This window comes from Gymnoscopelus braueri (genome assembly GCF_963280865.1).
Source record: "Gymnoscopelus braueri genome assembly, chromosome: 8".
Taxonomy (NCBI): Eukaryota; Metazoa; Chordata; class Actinopteri; order Myctophiformes; family Myctophidae; genus Gymnoscopelus; species Gymnoscopelus braueri.
The window spans coordinates 23,909,567-23,927,247 of record NC_137609.1 but is presented as its reverse complement, the minus strand read 5'-3'; the positions used below and the strand labels follow the sequence as shown (position 1 = coordinate 23,927,247).

The 17,681-nt window shown below is 40.3% G+C and overlaps 1 protein-coding gene across 2 annotated transcripts in view; it reads left to right on the top strand.

Moving 5' to 3' along the window:
- The window catches only part of tspoap1 (TSPO associated protein 1), a 78,063-nt gene extending 63,425 nt beyond the window's left edge, over positions 1–14,638 (top strand). For both annotated transcript variants that reach the window (XM_080434870.1, XM_080434869.1), the window contains 8 exons: positions 4,202–4,344; positions 4,737–4,905; positions 5,798–5,866; positions 6,920–6,964; positions 8,423–8,556; positions 8,774–8,845; positions 9,220–9,339; positions 9,993–14,638. In XM_080434870.1, coding sequence (XP_080290996.1) covers positions 4,202–4,344; positions 4,737–4,905; positions 5,798–5,866; positions 6,920–6,964; positions 8,423–8,556; positions 8,774–8,845; positions 9,220–9,339; positions 9,993–10,322 — 1,082 coding nt within the window. In that variant the 3' untranslated portion in view covers positions 10,323–14,638. The remainder of the gene's footprint in view (positions 1–4,201; positions 4,345–4,736; positions 4,906–5,797; positions 5,867–6,919; positions 6,965–8,422; positions 8,557–8,773; positions 8,846–9,219; positions 9,340–9,992) is intronic.
- The last annotated feature ends 3,043 nt before the right edge of the window (positions 14,639–17,681 follow it).

Below are 17,681 nucleotides of genomic sequence, written 5' to 3'. Positions count from 1 at the left end.
GAAGGTGCAGCCAGTGAAAGAGTAGAGATTAACTCTGGCCGCCACATCATAAAAGGAGACCACCAGACCCTCCTCATAATCACAAACACTCCCATTTTCTGGACCTCTCTTACAGGGAGGAGGACATCAGTGCAGAGAGTAGGAGCCTTGCCATTCCTCAACATTATAGACCAGTAACCGTTGTTGGGATTCTTCCCTTCCTGTTGATGGACTCTCTGGCCACTCCTAAACTAAACTCCAGACAGTCTTCCCTTTAACCTGAACCTCATAGTAAAACCTTCCTGAGAAGCCTTTTTTCCCCTAACACAGAGACATGAAGAGAATCTCTCTTTGTTGTCTGGGAGATTCTTTATGTTGATACTTGGATGAGACAGGGGTATGCTATATCAGGGTCCAGAGTTACATCCACTGCGTATTGCTGGATCAACCTCAGCTCAGCATCAGACAGGCTCTCCATCCCTTGATTCAGTGTGATATCTCTCTCTCTCAAGCTAATGCCCCTCACTCCGTGTAATCAGCTTTTAAGCCATCGAGCTGCCTCGAATCTCGCTTCATCAAATGTGACGTCAGTCTTCCAAATTATGGAGTTCCACGCAGCTCCAGACTAGCCTCCATAAAGTACTCTGAGCAGAAATATCAACAAACATGGACACTGTAAGATGCCTTTTTAAGATTTTTTTACAATATTATTACAAAAGCTCTAAAGGGGGCTTGTCCTAGCCAGGCAGTGCAGGAAGGCGAATGATCCAGACCACCTATACTACAAATAAGTTAGTTCTCCAGTGGTGTAAAGTAATTAAGCACATTTACTCAAGTAATGTACAATTTTGAGGTACTTTTATTTTGAGGATCTCCATTTCTCAATACTTTATACTTCTACTCCACTACATCTCAGAAGCAAATATTGTAAAATCTTTACTCCAACTTTAGTAACTAGTTACTTACAGAGTTAGGTTATTATTACAAAACATACATTTACCAATTACGCCCTATACTTTGCGATTTGAATAGCCGTTCTACAAGCTCAACTTGTGAGCTTGTAGATTGCTTGCTATTTTCACAAACTTTTGACAAACTTATAAATATTCTGAAAACATTGCCTTTGCCATTCTGCATAACGTTTATTTCTTATATATACATTACTTTTACGTTTTGTTCATTTTCATGCCAATACTTTTGCACTTTTATTCAAGTAGAATTTTGATCGCAGGACTGTTACTTCTAACATAGCATTTCTACAGTGATTTTTTTACTTACTTAAAAATCTGAGTACTCCTTCAGTATCCACTGCAGCTGCTCTCCAACTTCAAGTTCGCTTGCAGCGAATGTCCTGTGTTTGCAGCCATTTTTTGCCTCCATTACTTTATTAACCCGGTCAACACTGCCCGGAGTGGACCACATCCACAGCTCTGCATCAACATGTTAACTGATAATATGAGAGTGTTACAATGTGGTTTGATTAACCAGAATGACCAACCATTCAGGAGACTGGAGCTCTGTGTGTCTCAGCCAATTCACAGCGATGAGAGCGGGGTTGAACCGCATGGAGCTTTTTTTTGGGGGCTTTTCTACCTTTTATTGATATAGTACACAGTATGACGGACAGGAAACGGAGAGATAGAGACGGGGGTGACACGCAGGACAGGCCGTTGGGCTCGGGAGTCGAACCCACGACTCGCATTAGAGCCTGACCGCTGGGCCAGCGGCGGTCCCATATGCATGTCTTTTACCCGGCTATGAGCACTGATCCTGGGCATTGGCAGCTACAGTACCATGGCCCGTGTGGAGGTCACCTCGCTCGGTCCACAAAGTAAACTAGGAAAGTATGTTACTATCCATCTCTCAGATGAATGTACTAGAGATGCGTGACATAATGAGATGCGTGACATAATGCTGACACACATGTGCCTGCTGTTGGTGAAGCTCTCCCTCCCCCACAGAACTGTAGGACAGATTAACACACCAGAGCAAGGAGAGGGGGAGGACGTAAGAAAGAGAGCGCGCGCGAGAGAGAGAGAGAGAACTAATCTGAGAACCGGCTTAACTCAAAGTGGCTTGTCATGACATGAGATGGGAGGAAGTGTCAGCCATGAAAATAGTAACCTAGATTAGTCAGTGATGAAACCCTCCCGTGCAGAAGTACGAGTCCATCTCTGACTCTCTCCCCCCTTCCGTCTTGCTCTCTCCTCCTCTCTCATCGTTGTGCTAAAATACATTGCAGCTTCATCGAGTGAAGCTTCCCTTTTATTTTGGTTTTGTGTGCAAATGCACAGTCAACCGCACTTGCAAGCTCTTACACGTGCGTGCAGATAAGGGAAGGGAGCAGAGAGAAGTCAGTGTACTGTAGTCCTACGACAGTATCTGCCAGAAAGTCAGTGAGGATGTGAAAGTGAGCGATTTCTGTGACCCTGACTCTTGCCACAGATGGGCTGATCCTCTAATGAGATAGGGGAAGATGTCACTTTGGCACAGCTTAAATCTTGCTACAGTCCTTCACGTTCACTTACTCTTATTATACTGTGTTATACTGTAGGCTAAAAGTTAGCATACAATTCACCCTGGTCACGATAGCCTCAAAAACTGTGCCCCAGGCAAAAAGTATGTCAGGCTATTGTCTATTACTTGTATCGACTTGTATGATATGCTTTCAAAGCTATTTTGGGCGCAAATTGGTCTCTTCCCCTCTCTGGCATATAATATATTGTCGCTGTCAGGCAGAAACCTTGTCTGTGTTTCAACTTTTTATGTTTTTATTTTTTTAATTAATGCCGTACTTTGTCGTAGAAGTTTGTGGGATCACAACAGCTTATGACTAAATAACTACATTGGATCCATTGGAACACAGGTTCTTCTTCCCATTTCCTGAAAAGTAACACTTTAGGGCATACAACAGTGTTGATTTATATGGGCTGTATTTTGTGTTTTTCAATCAGATTGTTAGGACCTACTTTATTTCCTCCCTTGCCTGGCTTGCCATGCACTCAATGAACACGAGTTGTCAACAGTAGTCAAGCGGCTCATACAGCTTAGGATCAGTGGTTCAGTCCATGGCAGCACTGGCTTTTGGGGTGGGGGTGGGGGAGTGGGGTCTTTGGAAATGGCCTCTACCACTTGTCAGACCACCACTTAGCAGTATCCCAAAGGAACTTGTTTGTCTTAGACTTAGGACATTCAAGGTCTACGAGCTGATTCACTGTGTTTCCGCCTGATTTCTGGTTGTGCCAGAAATGTTGGGCCATGTTCGTGTAGTTTGACTAGTGCAATGCGATAGTCAATGCAACAAGACTGTATTCAACAGCTACCAACGTGTGAAAAAATAAAGGGAAGGTCTTTGTTTGTGTTAACATAAACTGCTAACTTTACTGCAATTTGTTAAATGTGTTAAAGCATGGGCATTGCTAGTCTGAGTGCAGTTTCATGAAAAATGGCTTGATATTACAGTACCAGCTCCCTTTTCAGAATTGCCATGCCATGTTGCACCCTTCTGGTTAGTTAAGACTGGGTCCAAATCATCCAAATGGGTTTTGGTTCCATTTGTACACTGTCATAGTTATGGGTGTCTTTTGCGGAATGTATACCGAACTGGGGGTTCTTGAAATTACAAAGTGTGAGAACCACTGCAGTAGATTGTAGTTCACTCACATGGTCTGACAAGGTGTTGACCTTTTTCCCATCACACAAAATGACCTATAATGAACGTATAAGATGGCCAACTGCTGTGTGCACCTCATATGTGACTACATATGAGCCAAAAAAAAAGAAAAGATAGATACATCATTAGAAACAATAGTGTCCCATTTACTACAGTGCACAGTGCAGTAACTACAAATAATTAGACCTTTTTGATCCTGTGGGGGGAATTAGTTTAGATAGCAAGTTATTTAGACAGATGCTAGGTTCATTGTTTACCTACCTGGTATCCTATAATTTCATTGTACATTATTATTTTGATAGTAATTGTTTAGACTGATGCTAGATTCTTGGTTTACTTGTGAACCTAGTTTACTGAGGCACTACTCTCTGCATTTGATGTATGTGTTTGCTTATTGTAAGTCGCTCTGGTTAAGGGCGTCTGCTCTAATGCTATTAATTGTAAATTGTAATTCAGTTCTCAGCTTCACCAAGCTGAAACTATAATAATATTATCTGGAGTGTATGAATCTGGATACAAAGTAAACATGTTTAAACTATGTCTATGCAGGCTGTATTGAGTCGGTGAAGACCACAGGCAACAGTGACATCCGTATCTTCGTGGCCCTCTTCCCATACGACCCCTCCACTATGTCACCCAACCCCGATGCTGCCGAGGAAGAGCTGCCCTTCAGAGAAGGACAGATCATCAAAGTAAGATAACTCTGCATTATGTTTTCATAATGTGTCTGTATTGTAGTATAGCTTATGTCATATTAACCACTTGAACCCCAGCATCCCTATTCTAGGGGAACAATCGCCAAAAATAGCACATCTTATTTTTGTCAATATTATGTTATTTTATGTTGTAAAAAAAATCTAAAATAGCCGATCTACAGTATAAGTGGAGCTTGTAGATCTGCTATTTTTGCTATTTTAGAAAGTATACGTTTTGAGTTTTGGGAACAGTACTACCTCCTGAGCAGGGAGAACCTTATCTGAAACCGAACCATGGTGTATGGAAACACATCCAGAACCTGTGGAAAACGTTTTGCTTAGTTCTCGTAGTGGAAAAGAGCCAATGGACTCTGTTTTCTTTGCCTCAGGTCTATGGAGATAAAGACGCAGACGGGTTCTACCGAGGGGAGAGCAGTGGCCATGCGGGATACGTGCCGTGCAACATGGTATCTGAGATCCAGGTGGAGGATGAGGAGACCCGACAGCAGCTGCTACAGCAGGGCTTCTTGTCCACAGATGCCTCCATGGAGAAAATAGGTATGGCAACATTGTTTGTCATTTTTATCCACCAATCACCAAATGTTTATGTGCACTTTCAGACTAAATTCAAGATTTCTATTGTCATGTCAACTTTAACTACTGTATGTCGCCCTCTACCACTTGTTCTGTCATGCTGAAAAATGAGGGACGTTTGGATATTTCTTCCTACTGGTGTTTTATTTTTGTTCATGAAATCTCCATTGTTCATGTTTAAGTGGCATGTGAAAATAGCAGCTGCTCTGTTCTCAGTTCCCTTTTTATATAGTCTCTAAATTGTTCAGCTGGGACTTGAGACTCACTATTTTTATTTGGATTCTGTTGGAGAAAAATTTCAGAAGCTCAAAAGTGAAAACTGCTTTTCTAAAGAGAGAATGGAGAGAAATAAAATCTTTGCTCTGATCCGTTTTTCTCAGAAGGGAGCTCAGAGAAACAAGTCCTCACATTATACTGTATATCCGTTGGACGGAACGAATTGCACAAAATGTTACCATTCAGTGACGCCTCATATTTGTTTTAGTATCTCTTTCTTTCACTTGAGTTGCTATTGCGGAAACTGTGTTGTCATAAAGTGTCAAAGGCAAGCATTACAAAGTGTTAGCCTGTGGGGTAAGTGGTTGGGGCTGTAGAGCAATGCCTCCCAGCAGATAAAGCTGACACTATGCTTCTATTTCCTACTTCCTCTCGGAGTATTTCTGCAGATGGTTTAACTTTTTCACTTCCACTTGGTCTTCACTGCCGTGTTGGCTGCTCATTGGTTGTCGTTGTTTGAATTGCCCTTCACTGGCCTATCATTCTGTCTCTTTGTCCTGTCTGCTTCTCTCAATGTTGCATCTCTCTGTGTTCCCTTTTGGTTTCAAATTTGGTTTTCCTTTCTAAAACTCCCATCAAGGCACTCGCACACACGCACAGCTTCCGCGCCGCCCTGTTCCACCACCGAAACCGAGACGTTCCAAGAAAGGTGTGTCTCGCTGCTGACTGCCGCTGTCAGCCTCACTCCTTTACTCTCTAACTCTGGTGTGATTTTCTCTCTCTCTGTCACTTTGGCTTTCACTCTTTCCGTTGCTGCCTCTCACTCAATGACCAGAGGGGATTTAAGGTTAACTAGTCAAGCAATGACACGAAACGGCTTCTATATGTTAAGCCGACCCAAATAAAAAAGGCCTCATATTCTGTATAAAGTAAGGCTTCATACTGTATATGCAGTCCTTTATATACAGACCCACTACGATAATTTCATGTCAGTTACAGTGGCACAACCATGAATACCGATTCAGTTTTATAACCATAAATATACAAAGACAAAACATAGATTTAGTAGTAGTATTTAACATGCTTTCTATGCATATCCCCATATGGAAATGGGTAGATTTTCTCAATGCTACAAATGAATCCACAAGTTTTACCTACAGATACAATCTTCAAGAAACACACCTGATGTGGATAAACTCATAAGCTTTTTATCTTTTCGTAACTTATCAACTAATTTACGAGCTCTTCTCGCCTGAATTGGACAACCATGATTACAAGTTATGGAAACCAAGATTCTGTCAAAACTCTAATCTACAAGCTCACAATGAGTCTAATGGCCTTGTAGATTGGTTATTTTCAGGGCGAGACACAATGTGCAAACAAGTATAAATAAAGCTTTAGTGAGTTGAAGTGACAGCTGACTGACTTGGGTAGAGCAGCTCACATGTCCATTTAGAACACGGAGACATTGTTCTTTTTGTGGGCACGTGCATAGCTAATTCAGAACATTGGCATGTCGATGTTCTTTTTGACAGTAGAGTATCCCCTCTTGTCTCTTCCATCTGTGCCTTTGTCATTTTTGTTTAGTTTTTTTGTTTGTTTTATCGACGAGTAACTTGAGGCATATTTTGGTTTGGTTTCAAGGTCACATTTTGGTTCAGTGATAGTATCTTCTCATGCAATGGAATTGTGTCAATGCCTAGAGTGAAACGTGATCAAGTTCTTTAACCTGCTCACTCTCCCCACACCCCATCTCTTCCAGTGGAGTCTGCTGCACTCTGGGATGAGGGCATAGACTCCAGTGAAGGTTTGTACACCACCAGCCAACCCCCCCCACCCCCTGCCTTGCCTTTCTTTTCTCCAGCATGATCAGATGACTGTTTCAGTTTCCCCCTGCACTGGACACCAGCATGCCTCTACTCCGGTGGCTCTCAAACCTTTTAATTTCAAGGACCTCTCAGAGTTACAGACCTGTAAGGGTCTATTTGGAACCCCCTCAAAGAACCCAGAGGGTCCCTGGACCTCACTTTGAGAACCACTGCTCTACTAATCAGAGGAGTTCTTGCCTTTTCTCTTCCTGTTTCCAATTTAGTCTCTCTAGTAGTTCCTGTGTCTGGAGCATTCAGGATTTTGGTCATGATAACGTCTCAGGACTCACGGTTTTGTTTTTCCCAATGAAGATGCAATGAAAGTCCTTCCTAAATCATAAAATAACACTTACTTGAAGCATAAAGTTCATCCTACATTTTGGAGATGTTCTGGCTTGATGGTACTGTCTTAATGGTAATGTTAGCGTTATTTTCAAGAAGGTCTTAATGCCCAGTTTTGTTATGGAAATGTACTTCGTGTAAACATTTCCCATGTGGAATTGCAAGCTTTTGGCTGCAGTACGAAGCTTGTGCTTTGATGGAAAAGCCTTGATCAATGTCATTTACTTTGGCAATTTTGTAATGTGGGATAATTACGTTTTCCATGTGGATTCACTTTCCTGTAGGCTGTCAAATATAAATATTTTTGTAATATTTTATTACAGATAGATCACATAAAGACATTCTACCAAATGATATCATTGAAAATGCAGAAATAGTCTGTAAAAGTGCTTGAAAGTTTTAAATGGTCATAAATTAAATGTTTAATTTATAGATTCATTTAAAGTATAAATGATTTTGTCTCTTTATAGTATGTCATCGTTTTCCTGGTGCTAATTAAAGATAACAACCCTAACACAATCCACAATTCTGTCCTAACCATCATATGAAATTAATGGATTCTCTAAACTGAAACCTCTATCTAGGGCTGCAACTATCCATTATTTTCTTAGCGATTTTTTCTATTTATCAAATTATTTTTAAGCAACTTTTTCTTTCAAGGAATCGATTTGTCTGATTAACTACTTTATTTATTAACCACCCTATTTTCTACTTTGTTGTACAATGATGTCATGCAAAATAGTGAAAATAGCCGATCTATAAGCCCACATCGTGAGCTTGTAGATCTGCTATTTTTCCTACTGTATAAAAAAAAGGAACGGTTGCACCCCTACCGCTGTCCTCTTTTAGAAGTGAATACAATTATTCTGCGTAGATTTTATTCCATGACATTCTTTCCTCCATGTGTTTTAGTGCACTGCTGTGACATTACCTCGGCATAGCATGATGCTGAGTGGATTATGACATGCATGCTGACATGCTGATTGGATCACTGTGCATCTGTGTTCCCCAGAATCCTGTATGTGACTGTATGTGCTGCTCTGTTTCACTGACAGATCCCAGCCGAACTGCTGCTGCTGCTGCTGCTGCTGCTGCTGCTGTTGTGAGGAACCCGGCCCAAAGAGCCCGCAGAATGGTGGCCATATTTGATTATGATCCTCGGGAGAGCTCCCCCAACACAGATATAGAGGTCAGAATTGTACATTGTGCTGGAAATAACTTGTTACAGTACAGATTTGTACTTTAACTCGAGAGACACAGTGTAGGCATTTAAAGCCTAATTTATGCTTCTTCGCACGATGGTTGCGCACCAAAAGTCATGTCAGCATGCAAAGAAACATAAATTAGGATTTAGGTGCATGTAACTGAATGCCCGCTTATCATTCTACTGTTTATGTCCCATTCAGGCTGAACTTACCTTCAGTGCGGGAGACATCATAAATGTACTTGGTGACATGGACGATGATGGTTTCTTTTATGTGAGTAGCTTTTGAAAACCTTATTTTAATGTATTATTATTTATATATTTTTGTTAGTTTGAGCTTATTTTTTTCTAGTTGATTTTTTTTTCATACAAAACATACTGAATTCATCAAAACATTTCTTTCATGAAAAAATAAGGTATAGACTGAAGCCTAAGCTTATTACATCTACCCTTTTGTTGTTTAACTTAAAAAAGAAATACACCAATTCATGTAACTAATTTCCACTCGACAATACAATGTTTTTTCTTCTTTATTTTTTCTCCTTTAAAACAATAATGCTAATAACAGCAACATTATCCCCATTTTCTTCTGGGGCTCAATAAGTACTGCCTTGACTCCAATATATTTTATTGTATTATTGTTACCAGGGAGACCTGAATGGACACAAAGGCCTTGCACCATCCAACTTCCTGCAGGCCTTGCCAGAGGAGGCTCCGTCAGGGCCTCCTCCAGTCCAGCCCGCACCAGAACCCAAGAAAGAGCCACAGGTAGCAGGAGAACTCAATCTGTGTGCAGTAATGCACATGTACATGCATTACTGTATTAAGTGAATTACTCTACGCCGTGGACGGATGTATAGAAGTCAAGTCTTGCCTCAGTCATTTTCATCGGGCGTCATCAACGTTTCTTTAAAGTTTCTTTTCTCTTTTCGTCAGCCACTTTCCACATACATCATAAAATTTCTTCAAAGTTTCTTTCAGTTGTATGCATGTTCAGTGGGTTGCATATCATTTTTCAGTGTTGCAATGATTTCACCCCATTGCATTTCTCTCGCCCCCTCTTGTTTCCTGCATGGCCTTTGGCAGAAGCAGAAACGAACTGTACACTTTGAGACTTGATTGTAAGTGTGAACGCCCTTCAGAGTAGTGCCACTTGTCTACCCTCTGTTAGAATGTTCCTCCCTCAGTCCTTAACCTTAGTACTATAGATAAAACCTTCCAAGCCCAATGTCTTTGAGTTCATTAGATCAGCTGGACAAAGGCTGAGATCTCTGAATAGCTAGATATTGTCCCTACTTCCCTTTTCGCCCTTAAGTCTTTGTGACCCTCCATATAAAGACTGGATGAAATCCGTTAACATTGTCTGTGTTTTGTTAAATACATCGGAGATGATTCACTCATTCGTTCATTTCTGCCTGAAGGTGGACTTGATTGCTTCTGTGGAGCAGCAATGTCCTGGACCTTCAACGCTGGAACCTCAAGAGAATCTGCACGCCTCAGCAGAACCTTCTTCCAAAGACCAGACTGACTACAGTCAAGATCTACACCCCAAACTCGCCTCGTCCGTGGACCCCATATCCGACCCGGCACCAGTCCCATCCACAACACAGGTGTGCAGTTCTCCACCACCTCATGATGCTGCAGGAAGCCCAACACAAGTAGACTCCTCCCCAGCAGGCAAGAAGAAGAAGAGCTTCTTCTCAAAAGGGAGGAAGCTTTTCAAAAAGCTGGGATCCAGCAAGAAAGAATGAGTGCTGGCCTATTTAATGCAAAACACTCGTTTCACATTGAAAACACTTTTTTCCATTTGCCGTTAGTGTCAGTTGTTAGTCTATGAGGTTAGTTTGTGTCAGTTGTTAGTCTATGAGGTTAGTTGCTGATACACTAACCTGTCAGTATTAATAGACGTGATTCTTATTCTAAATTCTTTAGAGCATCACTACAGCAAAACCTTGTCTTATAAAATCAACAAGGCATTGCAACATCACAAGAGCTCATCACGCTTGGCTTACAAATAGGTATTAACTAATGATTAGCTTACGTGTTTTCATTCCCACCACCAGCTATAAAGCAATATTAAAAGAGCACTTCACTGCTATACAACCTTATCTATATCAATCTGCAATAAGGTTAACTTGTGAAAAACACCTGCAGTTTTTGCTCATATCTGTATCTCTGGGCGGCACTGCAAAATCTATTTTTCTTCTGTCCGCCATGTGATGTACAGAAAGACTACAGGCTAATTTAGCATGGATTGCTAGTCTGTGCTGATGCTTTAAACGCAACGCATAGTGGTACATAAAGTCACTGTCGGTAAGGCTTTATGGGCAAGTCACATTTCTACATCAATATAATACACAGTGAGGATTACATTGCTTCTATTGACTACATTGACCATCAGCAGTGATTCCATATTCACAAAAAATAGAGGCAGATTTCTTCTTTAAGGATTGGATTAGCTTTTTGCAGTCAGAGTGATGTTGAGTGGTAGCCCCAGACTTAGTCTCCACCTTACACAGCTAATGTATAAAGATTCCCGTCCCAAGATTACAGTGCCAGTCATTTCTCAGTTGATGCAAGTCAATTGAAGCAACTGTCTATATCTTCTGCACGAATGAAAACAAATGCACTATTGCGTGTTTTGAATGGAGGTATTTAAAATGTTTGTTCAGTTATCCCTACATTATAAATGTATTGTGGGATTCTATGGGATTGGGGACCTGGCCATTGTACAAACCGTGGTCTTTAATTTGTGTCAGGCGTTTCACTTACCTGTCACCAAGTTGCATGTTGTGCAATTATGAAGCGCCATTTAAGACACTGGCCATCCATTGTAATGTGTGTAGCTTAGGTCTAATTTATTCTAAGGAAAGCATACCGTTAACATTTGTTGAAGTGTGTTGAGCAAGTAAGAATGTGGAGAGTGGCCCTTCTGTGGTGCAAGTAGGCAAGCTGCCCAGAGTTGCCCCACTGGAGGGGGACAACTGATGCCTTTGTCAAAAAATAATGTTGACTCAGAACTCATGATATTCATGACTTTACCACTGTCACAGCTCACCTCAATGTTTACATCGTAGCTGTCGGGCAGAGACCTTTTATGTCCAAAATATCAGGCTAATGGAAAAAAGAACCTGTGTTCCAATGGATCCAATGTAGTTATTATTTTGTCACAACCTCTTGTTAGTACTTTTCATTGTTAACTATTTATAAAACCCACAGACAGACTTGAGTGTGAGTGTGTGTGTGTGTGAGAGAGAGAGAGAGAGAGAGAGAGAGACCTGTGGCATGTCCAAAAAGTATCTTGTACCTGCTGATCAGTAGGCTGCTTCAATGTGCCGTTTTTAAAACTGCTCAACAGGCAATACTTATTCTCCAATATCGATGCACTGAAAATGCCAGCTTATTGTACTGTTTTCCAGGCTTGATTGAGTGGATGTGTGAAAAACTGCTCCCACAAGACATGCAAGGCAGCATATGGATTCAATACATGATTGAATGTCGTATGTTGAAATTGTCACGTAGCACGTTCATATTTTTCAAATACTGCATGAAACAGTACTTGGTGTTAGGATTGTGTATGTACAGAACAGTTTTCGGACATGGCACTGGTGTTTTGTGACGCTACTGTATTGTGATAGGGTCTGTATTAATTCCCTTCAATGTCTATTCGTCTCTTATTTAGCCTCCAGTTGAGGAGTGTTGTAAAGTGAGACAAGTTATAAGCAACTTATGATATAAGTTATTATAGGGTTTTGACCAATTTTCAAAACGTCATGCTAATATTATTACCCACAGAAGTACAATATAACTGTGATGACTTTCTGTGGCATGGACTTAGTGTCATGTGGGGGTTCATCACGCTCCATTGAGTTGCGTAGCTGAACTCAAAACAGCCCTGTTATCACAACCCCAGGGGGAGGCTCTTACTGTACTATGTCAAAGAAGATGCATGGTGGGACACAGAGTCCCAATTTTTTCATGCTGAAAAAACATAAGTACTTAACCTCCTTTTTTTTCTCTAATGCCCAGAAAGTTAATGCCCCCTTTTGACAAGAATTTTAGTTTTCTGAGCCAAAACATAATAGTCCATTCATAGCCAAGGAGCAACTCATTTGTCAATCATTATGGTTAACAAAATCTTATGCTCCCCTTTTCTTAGAGAAAATATTGCTAAAGCCTCCCTTTGAATGCAAAAAAATGGTTATAGGCCCCCTTTTCACAAATTTCACAAAACGTTATGCCCAATCCTGGCATGCATATTGGAGTTAGTGCCCTGCCCACCCCCTGGATCACAACACAATCCTCAGTTGTAGTGCAAGATTGTGTGCTGTACTAGCTGCACATAAAATAGAGCAGTATTTTTGTATTTGTTGGTCCTTGACAGTTTGGTAGACTTGAGTCATGAGATACTTTGGTGTTTGACACCATTTCCCTCCAGCTATGATGTTTTCACATGCACAACAAACATTTTTGAAGCAAATGTGTGGACCAGGCCTTAGTGTTCAATCATATCGCTAGTTAGGCTTGCTATTTGTTGAGTAGCAATGTATTATGCCGTGTATGTTTTAAGAATCTGATTAGATAATTTATTTCTTTGATACAGGGCTGTTAAGTAATTTCTCAGGTTTTTACTGGTAGTCTTTTAGTATGCTGAGCCACTTGTTGCATCTGCGGCTGTCAAAAAAGATATGCCAAAATCTATGGTGCTTTGCCTGCTAACATTGCTACGCTAGAGACCAAGCATCAAGCCATTGGGGATATTCACTGGGGTGAAACTAACCTAGACAGATGGTTTTTTTTGCGGATCAAACATAATTCTACATAAATTCATAAACGTAACCTACATTATACAGCATATTCCACCCCACTGAAGCATCCCAGATGGACAGGTGTAGTCAAAGCTCACCTGATTGCAAAAGTTGGAGGCAATTTTATTTTATTCTGAATGTTTTTCATTTAGTGTGATTTGTGTATATACCCATCAGTGTTATATAAAAAAGGGAGCATTATAAATAGCAGAAAAATGCCAAGTACAGTATGAATGAGGGGAGGGTGGGGTTGGTGATGACACTTTAGATACAGACTTTGAATCTCCGGGATAGAGGCAAGATTAAGGCTGTGCTGTATGTTATTTTATTTTTATTTTTATTTTATTTGGGAGGGGAGGGGAGGTGTTATAAGTTACTGACATGTACAGTGAATATTTGTACTGATATATTTGTATTTCACAGCCTTTACTGCACACGTATTATCCTACCTGCTCTGTAGTGAGTAGGCTGCTACACTGTAACACTGCAATCTTTATAGGACTGTCCTGCCTCACTCTCCATTGGCTATATTGACATGGCAGACATTTTGCTTTTACGTCATACTGATTGGTTGGGAAGCCCTCCCACCAATGATTATGACGTGAGGGCAAAATGGCCGGCGTGTGAATATAATCAATAGGCACCTGTCCTGCTCCTTCTCTGCTGACTGAATAGGACCTAGAACATAGGTAGCATTTTAGATCAGTTGATAATATTTAGCCTTAAGACCTTGTTTAGTCTTAATATGTTGTTTACAGATTGTTTATTGACTGCATGCATGACGATTTGGCCTTATTTGTTATTGTTGTCATATCTATGTTTTTCTAGACAGACGTATGTATCTGCAATATTTGAGTAGTGTGATCATCGATGCAGTGGAGAGGATGTTCCTAGGAGTCGTATCTGTATATACAGTAAAGAACAGAGTTGGCCGTTGGGACTTAAACTATGTCGTATATTTTCATACAGCAAGGGAAGCTTTTTATTTTTGTCTTTCCTGACCTGCATTCATTCTTTCAAACCATTGGAAGATTTACCTTTTATATATTGTTTTTATTACCCTTTTGGAAGCTCATCTGTAAATACATTTTTTGTTAATATTGTTTTTCAGATTGTTTTTTGCATGTCTAAGCAGTGTTGATTGAGGAACAATAAGTTAAGATGTAGGCAAAGAGGACTCGTTGACTTGAAATTGTGGTGAACTCTTTCGATATGGATCTTTTTACTGTAATAATAAAGTATGTATATTTTCACAAAAACTGGATTGCGCTTTTATTATTACTACTGTAGACCCCCATATATGGGCGTGAGATCTAAACCCTAAATGTAGTACAGTACTGTACACGTTATATCTAGTCTAGTATAAAAGACAATGGATAACAAATATAGTATAAAAGATGAAGCAAAGCATAATGTAGTATAAAAGAAAAAGGAATGTGAAACGAGACTCTACAGTAGATTTCTTTCTTTTATTGAATTAAAATTCTTAACAAGAAAATCTACAAGAATAGTTCAAGTCTTATTTTTTATGAATGACATATTGGACATTTGATACAGATGAATACATTACATGCAGATGAATCGATGAGAGAAAAACACACTTTGCTTCCTGGCACGCGCACGGCCCATGTGAAATGACAAGAAGTAACACTCTGGGTAGTGCACGGCCATGTGAGACAAAGCGGGTTCCTCTTTTCCGGACTTCCTGAGTGAGTGCGCCACGCTGGGGTCTTTTCTTCTCCTCGTAGACAACAGTACACTCATCCATAAAGTAGGAAACACTACACTGTGGCGAGGAGTTTAGTAGTGCTTTCTACTTTATGGATGACTGCACTGTACTTCCAGCTGTCCGCTTCTGACTTCTGTCTGCCCACTTCTTTCTTCTCTTCTCTCCTGCAACCTGTGCTTCTTCTCCGCACAGATGCACTCACTGACCCCACCAGAGACATGGTCATACTCTACACACCCATACTCAAATTGAAACTCTTAATTCACATTTACACAAAAAGAAAAACGGTGCTTTCAAATGAACCAGAAAATGTACTGACCCGGTTTTGCCGTTAGATATTTGCTTACGCAGGCAATTCAGTCAGTTGAAGCCCAGGCCTACAGTTTTATCTTTGAACAATGGCAGTAAAGCTGCAAGAGACATAAGCATATCTACTGTACAAATGTAACCAAATGAACCTCGATCCATTTGGTTACGTTTTTACACTAAGAGTTACAAATGGATACATTTTTCTGTGTACCACACCCATCTCAGACTGTTCTAAGTTCTGCCTGTGGAAGCGCTATCTTAAGGAAGCCATTTTGGTTAGCATGAGTAAGCTTTTTCTGTCTATGCGAAAAAGAAAAAAAAATGTACTTGCAAATATCTTTTTAAAAATAATTTAAATAGTGAGAGCAAACATCCGTTTTACTTCAAGACAATGTGAGACCACGATTCATTACCATATATACAATCTACAAGTAGAATCTTTACATTTTGAGTCATGGTCAGTATAGTTGCAATTTCGGGTACAAGTTGCACATCATGTATCTGTCAATAGATTCATAGTGAATACAATAAGATCTGGCAATGCCTGACTTTTTCGTTATTCAACACATTCATTTGATAATTGTTTACAATGTCATAACTAATGTGTGATCAACTAAATAAACACGCCATGTGGTCCATACTCTACCTTAACGAAAAGTCTTTTTTCCACACTAGTGATTGACGAGCGCGTCCACAGGCCTTGCAGGTGTCTTCTGTCTGTCCAAGAAGTGGATGAAGAAGAAGAAGTTGGCTCCTTTTGAAGACTCTAACCGACCACGTGACGCAACCACAGGAAGAGGTCTAACAGTCACAGCCGCTCTTTCTCGCGTTTGTCTCTTTCCCTCCCACAGATGCTGCTTCTAAAACAGTGGGTCTAAAACTTTTTCATGCCAAACTGATATGCATTTGGCCGCAGACCCCCATCTGAAAATATTTTGTGCAAGGCACCCACATACAAGATTTGTGTTGTTAAAATGTTTCAAATATATTTCAAATTTGTCAAATCTTTTAGAGATTTGGGGGAATAGCAGATCTACAAGCTCACGCATTGTGAGCTTGTAGAACAGCTATTTTCAAATTGCAGCTATACAGTAAAGTAACTAAACTGATTTTGATGCTATATTAACACATTTTGCCGGGACCTCCTAAAACCGCCCCAATAACCCCTGGGGGACCCTGGGCCCCACTTTGAGAACCACTGTTCTAGAGGCCCTACAAGGTGGTACCCAATACCATTGGTAATAATGGTACAGCTAATCAGTTGCTCCCAGATGTAAAGAATTCATTAATGTAATCATGGTTGTCTTGGTCATGCAAAATCCTCAAAACACAGCCTAACCTTACAAAAGGGATTAGAATGTCTAGCACAGTGTTCCAACAATGATACTGAAACCCCCACCCCACCACCCGTGTTTCCACACTATTTTTCCTCTCTTTTAAGTCTAATTCATAATTTTCAATTTAGCATGTTTTATATTTTGGTTTATTCCTGTTTGAGCTGGTGCTTATCAAAATGCAGTATAATGTGTGTAATTCACACATAAATAGCTTTACGAAACACCTTTGCAACATGCGGTTGGGTAAAAGCCCTGTAATGATAAGAAAATAGGGAAGAGAGGGGACATTACAACACATGTAGGATGGAAGTGGGTCTATGAAATGTGAGCTATATATTATGTGCACTTAAATGTGTCAACTTCATGACTTAAAGGGGGCATGAAGTAGCATGCCTCAGACAGTGTGGTACACTGCATTGTTCTACATACCTACATACAGAGACCTTTACACACACATTACTTACAAGGCGGGGAAGCATTTTTGTGGTAAGATAGTCTTTCTGATTAAAACTAGTTCAGGAAGTACCTGTTGAGAGAAAGGGGGGTTGTGTTACTTCCTGTGAGTTGCCTGCATGTGCTACAATTCTCACTTTCAGTATTTAGTAACAGCAACTTTGTGCAGCACAGTTGTTAAGCAAACGTAGACATATGCAGCAAGTGACATTAAACCAGTGTTAAGGTCCTTACACACCGGCGAATATGCGAATATACGCAAAATTCGGACTCGTTCCGAATAATTAAAATACGCTTTTTCGCTTCGCGAAACTGATGTGGACGCTTGCATTGACTTTATAAGGTTTAAAAAAAAAACGTATTTATTTGCATGAAGAATTCGCCCCGGTGTGTAAGGACCTTTATGATCACATTACTTAAATGTGAATAAAGTCTGTATAATAGCCTATAGACTTTGCTATAACCATCCTTTGC